Below are 9,577 nucleotides of genomic sequence, written 5' to 3' on the forward strand. Positions count from 1 at the left end.
CCACAGTGAGTGCTACCGATCATCGTGTAGGATTTAGTCACCTTGCGGGTCTAGCCATCTCGCGCGTGGGATACTGCATTTTAGTTGACAGCCAGAGATCAGCTGTTAACATCAGACTGCTAAAAGCAGCTACCTTTGCTTCCACAGTAGTTATTGGTCACCGAAGGTATGACCGTGTGTCTCGCGCGTGCAGAATGACCGGCACCTTGTCCCGCCTCGCCACACGTGTGACGTGCAACCTGTTATCGCTGCGCACAAAGCCAGTGAGCGAGGTGAACCTGCAGATCCCACCTGTTTACTTCACAAACACGCCGACGCGCGGACCTTAACCGTTCGACCCGCATGGCTCAGAACCTGCGCCCCCGGCGTTGTGCACGGCGGCAGGACAGCGGTCCTTCGCATACCGAGCGGTCTGCCTCACGAGCCAATTGCCGGTGGACGTGAGACAACTGGATCCGACAGGTTTGAAGCGCGCTGCCAAGTCGTCCCTTGTGCAATAGAGCTGTTTGATATTGTTTGTGTACGCATGCGTGTGTATTTTTATCCCCTATCACTTACCGATATTTCTGACTCGCTATGTTATCTCCCCGACGAATGACACGCCATAGTCACGCATTTATGTTGAGTGTCAGCTGTTGAGAAATCAACAAATGGGCCGCCAAGGTCCGGGTGCAGGCATAGCTTCGGAGCGCCGCGGTATGGGCGGCGCCGGCCGCGAGCCTCACCGGTAGAACAGGTGGTGGTCGTCGGCGTCGCACAGGTGGCAGTAGAAATGGGCCCGGCGCGCGTGGGTCATCAGCTCCTCCGTGTCGACGTACCTGCGGCGCGCGCGGCGTGTCACCGCCCGCCGGCGACACCGTACGCATGGCGTGTCACCGCCCGCCGACGACACCGCACGCGCGGCGTGTCACTGCCTGCCAGTGACACCACACGCGCGGCGTGTCACCGCCGCCAGTGACACCACACGCGCGGCGCGTTACCGCCCGCCGACGACACCGCACGCGCGGCATGTCACCGCCCGCCAGTGACACCACACGCGCGGCGCATTGCCGCCCGCTGGCGACACCGCACGCGCGGCGCGTCATCACCCGCTGGCGACACCGCACGCGCGGCGTGTCACCGCCTGCCAGTGACACCACACGCGCGGCGTGTCACCGCCGCCAGTGACACCACACGCGCGGCGCATTGCCGCCCGCTGGCGACACCGCACGCGCGGCGCGTCATCACCCGCTGGCGACACCGCACGCGCGGCGTGTCACCGCCCACCGTCAGCACCTGAGTGAAAACCAACACCACAGCACCAAATGGCCGACCCACGTCTCCAACCCGCAGCCATTTCCTGCACGAGCTGTGTAAAACTGAGGCCAGCACAGTCCTAACTCTCCCCCCCCCCCCCGCTGAGTTGGGGGACCACCATAACAGGGCTGACCAGACGGCAGCGCCGGTGGCTGACCTCTGACCGCAGAGCTGACATAGCGGGTGGCCGCGGTAAGACGAGTCGTCGGCGTCGCCCCGGCGCTTGTGGTCCTCCAGCCGCTCGCGCGTGTACAGCTTGCGCTCCTTGTTGAAGAGCTGCGGCAGTGTCAGGCAGGTGGTTAGGTGGATGGTCAGGTGGGTGGTCAGGCAGGTGGGCAGTCAGGTAGATTGTCAGTCAGGTGGCCAGTCAGATAGATGGCCAGCTGGGTGGACAGGCAGGTAGATGATCAGCCAGGTGGACGGTCAGGTAGATGGTCAGACAGGTGGATGGTTGAGTGGAAGGATGAGCGGATGGCCAGATGAATGGCCAGGCAGATGATCAGAATAAGTCTGTTGGAGGTCATATAGATGGTCACACAAATGGGTCCACTGGTACTGGCAGCTGCATGTTCATTAATAAAAAAGACATGAAGGCAATGAGCAAACTCAGATTTTGAACTACATATGACATACAGAGCATTCTGAACTACATACAGCATCTGCATGGAACTACCTGATTATCACAACAATCACACTGACCTTGAGATGTTCTACACAAAGGTCACAATAGAAGAGGTCGTGCTCCCTGCCAACATGGTCCTGCAGTTGGCGGAAGGTGCCAAATGGGTGGGCTTTGGCGCAGCGTGGGCAGTCATGTGCCAGAAGACGGTCAAATGCCTGGCGTGCATGGCCATCCTTGAATGCCAGCTTGTAGCGCTCATCAATGTACAAGGAGTGCAGGTACAGGCTCTTGAATGAGCCACGCTGGCTGGAGAACAGTGCCTGGGGGAGAGGGTGGTGTAACAGGGCAGCTGCAGCAGTACAGACTTTGCTGTGGCTGCCAATGAATGGGTCAACACTATGACAGACAAGAAGTTCATCTAAACATTGCAATTTGGGCCCATTGTCATAACACTTCCACAGAAACATGATCAAGGCTGACTTCATATTATATAGTGAAACTAACCATGCCCACACAAATGTGAAACAAGCTTAGTTATGGGTCATTTCCTTGCATGTGTGTATCAGATGGGGCTCATGCTAAATCAAAACCCACAGCTATGATATATGGACAAGGAAATATAATGGGACCAAAGTAAGGTGACAAAAAAGTTCAGAAACATGTCATTAGTGTACATATCTACATGAACCTGATCTGTCAGCACAAACTGCATTTCCTGCATCTAAATTTAAATATCTGTTCATATTTAGTGCAAACTTTTGTTAGCCAAGTTAATGATTTAACATGAGCCTGCCCACCCCCTTCCCTACCAACAAGGACGTGGCTGGGGAAGTCCCGAGCAGTGCTCATGATCAAACATTTTTGTTTGTCAATTTTTTGTATACCTTCATTACAGCTGCACAAGGACCTAATGCTGTGCAAAAATGAGCATTACACCAAAAAATACCTTCATATCATCATGGTGCCTCCCTAGGGAAACATTCAAAACACCGCCCATGTCATACACAAATAGCAAGCATGCTCACCATTGTTGTTTCTTGGCGACATATAGGGCATCCGAGCTTGTCACAGAGAACACGAAGCCTCGTTGAGCATTCATAGCAAATGGTATGCTGACAATCCATGATGCTGCAAATTTGTATGTCTTTGAAACAGATTACACAGGAGTCTTCATTGCCCTCGCTAGAATTGTCATCCATAGCTGGAACCAAATTCTGCGAGCTGTTCAGAACCTTTCCTGGTCAACAACACGACTCATAGCCTGTCTTGGCGACGCGTCTACAGGCTACAGCGGGAGCTCAGACGAGATAGACTGCGGCTGTGCACGCGGAGCCCAGCCACTGATTATTCTGAAGGGCATAGCCACTGGCTCGCAACACGTTGACATCTTAAAAAACTATGTCATGGCTTGTCACCGCTGCTACCCAAGCGTCAAATACGCGCCAGACGTCACCCCACTGCTCAAAAATGCATAAACGCCGCGCAGCCCCCTCCGCTCCGCGCTGGGATGCATTGAAAAATTTACTCTGCTGAAAAATAGAATGCACTGGCCCGACAGGTGATATATGGAAGCTCTTGACGTCACCAGCGTGTTTCAGCTCTGTCCGCGCCTGCAAATTTTGCGACTTATCTCGCAAAAGATGTGCTGGTGCCGATGAGCATGATCGCCAAGGGAGTTAGCAGGGCTTAAACCAACTTAAATTTTGGAAAACTGGAGATCATTTCATGTTTCGACAGATAAAATGACAGCGAACCCTCAATGGACCTAATGAGTGGCATTAAGACATCGCGAAGTCCATTTGAGTGCCTAAGAAAACGGTGTTGAGGCCACTGCCCACAAAACATGCATCAGCAAAAAATTGAACCCCATTTTTGCCCTCATATGACCTCAGATATAACGCAAAACCACACGAGTGGTCAAGACCGTGACGCAGGCCCCATGCAGATGATACACCTGCTGAAACAAGGCGCAGATGTGGACTATTGCACATAATTATTTGCATGCATAGTCACACCATATTTCTGGTCGCTTCTGCTAGCTTTACTAGCCATGTTCAATGAAATGTCACCGTAAACAGTGCGACCAGTAGTAATGTTCGGCGTAGTATCTACGCCACACGGGATTCCATATAATTCCGAGCATGTGTACAATTATTGCGCATGTCCGACAGAAGGCAATGAATGCAGTCAGGCTGCATATTCGTTTCATCCCATTCGGCATTTTCAGTTTAAAGAGTTGGTTGGTGAGTTTGACGTAGCTTTGAGGTAAGCGGGTCACGCATATCTAACGCGAGAGTGGGCGGCTCGCGCAGAAATATCATTGAGTGAGGGCAGGCTCTGGACTGCTGGAAGAGAGGGAGAGTACTTTCCATTTCGAGGACAGGAGACAGGCGGGAGCCAACTAGGTACAGACCACAAAACCTTACTCCTGAATCATTTAAATTGTATTCCTTTCCACATAAAGTTGAAAAGTTTGTGAGGTACTGTGATCTATGATGGTTACATTGGCCCGATTGCATGTGTGCTGAGATGCACCATGATAATAGTGCAACCTTAGGGAAGTCTAAAAGACCAGACCTTACAATACCTCATGTTGGGATCATTAATTTAAAAGGCCACTTGGCCTATTGATCCCTGTATTTTTCAGCTGAACAGGAGTTCAGGTAATGGAGCAATGCCATTTTAAGAGTGTTTATAGTGTTGGATGTCTTGCATTGTGTCACCCCAGCATAAATTTAACCTAGATTTTCATGTTCACAAATTTTGAAGCTTCTGTCTTGCAGCTGAGCTTGTAAAAGGTGATTAACCATTTGAAAGCATTGTCATTGCCCAAAGAAAGGCTTATACCAGTAAACATCAGCTTCTGCCAACTGACGGTTGATGCATGCATTGCCCTACCTTCCACCCTTCCATCATCCAACAGCAGGTGCTGGTCTATGCCTTCTCTCTATGAGCACTGACTGAAGCACACTGACTCCCCTGCAGAGCCATGCCACGAGTCTTCATTGGGCGGACCCATGACCTGTATGGCAAGAGCCTGTGGGAGTTGTTGTGTAATCTGAAGGACTTCGGTGTGGGCCGCGTGGTGATGCGCACCAAGCCCAACAGAAGATACCCAGAGCGTTCCTGGTTGAAGATCATCAGCGCACAGCCTGAAATGGACCCGGTGGGTGTGCCTGAGATTGTTAGATGCACCTGACTTAGAACTGACTACTGTAATAGGTGCGTTGCCCTTTTCAGGGCGCAGTACCACATCAAAGGAAGTCAGGGAATCAATGACCAAAGCAAAATGTACTGTTCCATTCTATATGCTCTGTACCATCAATGTGTCTGTATATGCACTGGATGTTTAAGAATCCAGAGGTACCAGGTTCAATTCCCTGTGGTGCCTGCCCTTCCTGCCAGGGTGAGAGGCAGGTGGCACCAAATAGCCTCAGCAGCTGACTGTGTGGTGAAACCCCAGTGGCCAGGACAGCAAAACATTCTGTGTGCACTAATTTGCTTGATGATAATGATGGTCTAACTATTTATATCATCTGTGGTATCTCCTTTTGCAAACTGTGCCATTTGTAGCATGTGATTCATCTTCAGTTTGTCTGCTAGAGAACACCACAAACACAAAAATGGTGCACACGCAATCACACAGATTGACTTCCATCAATCTACCTTTGAGCCCCCTACCGATGAGCTTGACATCCCTCAAGCATTGCCACATGTGACTGATGCCAGGCCGCTGCCACAGGAGAACCGGCGCGGATCCGTGACGGTGACGGAGGTGTACCGCGGGGTGGCACTGCCCGGCGAGCGCGTGCTGCGGCGCACCACGGCGCTCACCGACTACCAGCTGGTACCGCGCCGGGAGGAGGCCGCCTTCTGTCAACTGAGTCCGGAGCGCGTCGCCGCCGCTACGCGCGTCCTGCCGGCCACCGTGCCCAAGCCGGTGCTGCTGCTGGTGAGAGGCGGCGGCGGGACGGCACGGGCAGGGGACGGATACGGACACGGACATGGACACGGACACGGACACGGACACGGACACGGGCACGGGCACGGGCAGGGGACGGATACGGACACGGACACGGGCACGGACACGGACACGGGCATGGGCACTGCCCGTGTCCGGGCACGGGCACGGGCACGGGCACGGGCACGGGCACGGGCACGGCACGGCACGGCACGGCACGGCACGGCACGACACGACACGACACGACACGACACGACACGACACGACACGGCACGGCACGACACGGACACGGACACGGATACGGACACGGACACGGACACGGACACGGACACGGACACGGACACGGGCATGGCCACGGGAGCCATCGTGCGGGGATTTTGCCATTAGCTGGTTGTCTTGCACTCATGGTGAGATGGTGATTACGGTTGACGTAAAAAGAGGCTAAGGCAGAGTGGGCTGCGTCAGGATTAACGGGGAATATTATGCGAAGCCTCTGCAATAAGAGTCTCACGTGACCGCACTGGCGAGGCGTCGGTCCAAGAACCTGAAGTGGGCGTGGTGCATGCAACCTCTATGGCGGATGTACGCAGTAGGCAACATAACGGCACGTCTTCCATGCGGTATGCGATCATGTACCCCTTGGTTTTCTCTCGGCGCGGGTGCTTCTTAACATAACGGCACGTCTTCTGCGCTGTATGCAGTCATGTTCCCGTGCTTTTTTCCTCGGCTGGAATGCTTCTCCGATTACTCCAGCCGGAGACTTCTCCAGTTTAACGCCAGACAGAGTCAGTCGGAGTCACGTTACAGGGTTGTAGTTTCGGCTGCCGCCGGCGGTGGACTGCGGATCGGTTTGGAGCGCGGCGGTCACCAGCTGAGCGCGGCTTGATGTTGTCCGCTGATCGGTTTTGCTCCGCCCCGCCGCCACCAGGAGCTGGAGCGGCAGAGGGCTTCCAGTGACGTCAGACCCGACATGCCTGCCATCTACCGGAGGGCGTGGTACTACCAGGTGGAGGGCAGCGGCGAAGGAAGCCGCGCATGAGAACTGCGGGCAGGTGGAGAGTGATTTATAGGTGAGAGCGAGGCGCTGCCTTTCACATGATCGTTTCGCTTAATGTGCGCGCGCTAGCTGGGGTGTGGCCAGGGACACGGCGATCGACTCGGCTCTGTGTGTGCCCTCCTGCCAGGGTGGGAGTCGGGGGGGGGGGGAGGGGGGGGGCATCTCATAGTCTTTGCAGCTGAGTGCGTCGTAAAGCCCCAGTGACACGTACATACACGCACACAAACACACAGCAGCTGTGGTGTCAGAAGCCGGAGCCTGGTGAACATGAGCACTACGGGAAATGGCGGCTATTGTCATAGTGTCACATCATTGATGTATCTTCTCAACGAGAAGCTGATGGTATATTATCAGTAACTATTTTTGACTCGGTAATTCATTGCTCTGTGCATCCTACCTGGTGGATGTTGGGAAGTGCCAAGAGTTGGCAAGCAAGAGGAATGTAAATTGCTTGCATCACCTGGTTGGCCGCTACACTCCCTTGTAAAGTTTCGGGTATCTGCGGGGATTAACACACAAACTGGGTAGATCATCATTCAACAATGGCGAAAACATGCATTTTTTTCAGTTTTGTAACAGTTTCATCGACCGAAAGTCGCAGTTTTGCAGTAAAACGCTTTTAGCATGGCAATAATGCTGCTATGATGTGGCGTGTGATGTGTTGATCATGACGTCCGACACGCTAAAAAATTTGTACCGGGCACTTTGTGGAAAGGTTCGTTGTGCCCCACACCACTGACGCCGATTAGAAAAGTGCTGGTGACACGTTTGTTTGTTAATAAGGTGTCAGATGTACCCCTCCTGCTGTTGGGATCTTGTCTCCATCCGGCCTCGCTTGCACCTACGAGACCGTACGGATCGTTAATCTCACGTTAGTTGGCTCTTTTCAGATTCCGGAACGTCCCGAGACCGGTATGTGGCCGCGTTGGGAGGCTCAACGTGGTGGCCCTCATCGCAAGATGCGGGTCACCCCAGTGACGTCATAGTCACATGCGTGACGACTTCCGAATGCCGCCAGAGCTGATTTGTCAGAACATGTCTACGCCGATCATTAACCAAGACTCGGTCTGGCGTTAGCTTGGCGTAGAAACCGTTTGGATGTTGCTTTTGTGCACTGTGTGGGTGTGCGAGTTAGTACGAAAGATCGACGTCAGGTGGCGACGCGGCGCAATACACAGCGCAGGAGTGAGTATTTTGTGGTCTCCTTGATTACGGCGGAAAAGACAGTACGGGAAATGATCAAACGAAGAAGTTTCGCGGACGAAAGATCGCAAGAAAAGAGTACGTTGCATTGTGCTGTCATAGATCGCTGATAAGTGACTATCGGGAACAAAAATAAGAACAAATAATTAAAAAAGGCCGGCATGCATTAACACCGTCTCGCAACGGGTTGTAGGAAATCTTTGCATGCAGATCATAGTGAGCAAAAGACCTCGTGTCGCAAATATCGCTCGGCGTAAGGACCGTATTACAAATGATTGTAAGCAAGATATCTAAACCAGGTTGGAGGTATCTGACCTATAGCCTACTACAAATTTAGGGGGTGCGAAAAGTGTTGGCCTAAGATAACACTGGGCAACACTGTCATCGATAGATGTAACTGTACGCATTGTGATTCAAAATAGCTCCTCGCTTTTTAGCAAAGGATGAAAGACCTTAAGACGAAAACTGCGCTTGCGCTACTGCACGCGGTTGAACCAGGGGGCTGCACGTCTCCAAAGATGGCGCCAGCATTGGACGCTGCTGCATATCCAGTCCCGGGTATCCCAGCCCCCTGCCCATTCAACTCCGGATCCCGTTGCCGAAACCTGATAAGCACACTCGGCACTTTGTTGTGAAACTGCGCACACTTTGCTTGGGTCACGCACCCATCCTCGGCCCGGCTTTGTGAGCGCTCCCTGGCAAATCCGGTGCCGGACCCCGTGGCAAACTACACCCTATGATGCTTCCTGTTCTTGTGTCGAGAAAAGTGGATTCAGAGCGGCGTGCATTTCCACAATGGCAATGGCGGGCAAGGCTTCACCAATGGGCGGATACCTCCGTGGTGACGTGTCAAGCTCGAGGCCATGGCTCCAGCCAGCGCCGATCTCCGACCAGGCACCCCTCCAGCTCCGTCCACTGGGGGCGCCATCGCTGGTCGGCCCGGCGCGAGCTCTTAGTCGTGCCTTCCTGCGAGGTCTCGCGATACGAAATCGACCATACGTCCTATATCCCACAGGGTGCGTGACCCACGGAAACCTGCTATAAGGGTCTTCATCGCATGCAATTTTTTCCCGTGGTGCATCTGTCCCACAGATTTTGTACGTGATATCGCCAACAACATTTCAGTAAACGATGTTTTTCAATGCGAACTTTTACACATTCAAAGGCTCCCTTACAATCCGGTAATACCAGTACGAGTCAGCGGATAACACAAAGAAGCGTGCTCCAATTATTGAAGCCATCCATCCGACGGCAGATACCGGCGGACATCTTCCCGGACTCGTGCTAGCGCTATTACCGGAAACGCGGATCCCGACATCGCTGCACGTAGATGCATGCTGTTTCGACCGGAATTTCGCACACGAAGACTGACGTTCTTTTAAAAATTCATTTACTAGAGGGGGGGGGGGGGGGGCACGGATATCCCAGATATCCGGGT

At 53.2% G+C, this 9,577-nt stretch overlaps 1 protein-coding gene across 2 annotated transcripts; it reads left to right on the forward strand.

The window, feature by feature from the left end:
- Nucleotides 1-4,122: 4,122 nt before the first annotated feature.
- On the forward strand, nucleotides 4,123-8,128 carry mRpS34 (mitochondrial ribosomal protein S34). Of its 2 annotated transcripts, none has more exons than XM_037238121.1 (5): nucleotides 4,123-4,183; nucleotides 4,904-5,084; nucleotides 5,661-5,870; nucleotides 6,808-6,949; nucleotides 7,827-8,128. In XM_037238121.1, the coding sequence occupies exons 2-4, from the start codon at nucleotides 4,908-4,910 to the stop codon at nucleotides 6,916-6,918; spliced, it is 498 nt and encodes a 165-aa protein (XP_037094016.1). In that variant the 5' UTR covers nucleotides 4,123-4,183; nucleotides 4,904-4,907; the 3' UTR covers nucleotides 6,919-6,949; nucleotides 7,827-8,128. The 2 variants fall into 2 exon arrangements, with proteins under 2 accessions (XP_037094016.1, XP_037094015.1); XM_037238120.1 differs by having other exon boundaries at nucleotides 4,139-4,323.
- The last annotated feature ends 1,449 nt before the right edge of the window (nucleotides 8,129-9,577 follow it).

The sequence above is a fragment of the Pollicipes pollicipes genome, unplaced genomic scaffold (assembly GCF_011947565.3).
Source record: "Pollicipes pollicipes isolate AB1234 unplaced genomic scaffold, Ppol_2.1 Scaffold_7262;HRSCAF=8765_pilon_pilon_pilon, whole genome shotgun sequence".
Classification (NCBI taxonomy): Eukaryota; Metazoa; Arthropoda; class Thecostraca; order Pollicipedomorpha; family Pollicipedidae; genus Pollicipes; species Pollicipes pollicipes.

What these genes read in the sequence shown, in the direction of transcription:
- mRpS34 (XM_037238121.1), top strand. Translation starts at nt 4,908, where the DNA reads ATGCCACGAGTCTTCATTGGGCGGACCCATGACCTGTATGGCAAGAGC. An exon ending in CACAGCCTGAAATGGACCCG is followed by an intron (nt 5,085 to 5,660) that starts GTGGGTGTGCCT and finishes CCGCTGCCACAG; the next exon opens with GAGAACCGGCGCGGATCCGT. An exon ending in CCAAGCCGGTGCTGCTGCTG is followed by an intron (nt 5,871 to 6,807) that starts GTGAGAGGCGGC and finishes CGCCGCCACCAG; the next exon opens with GAGCTGGAGCGGCAGAGGGC.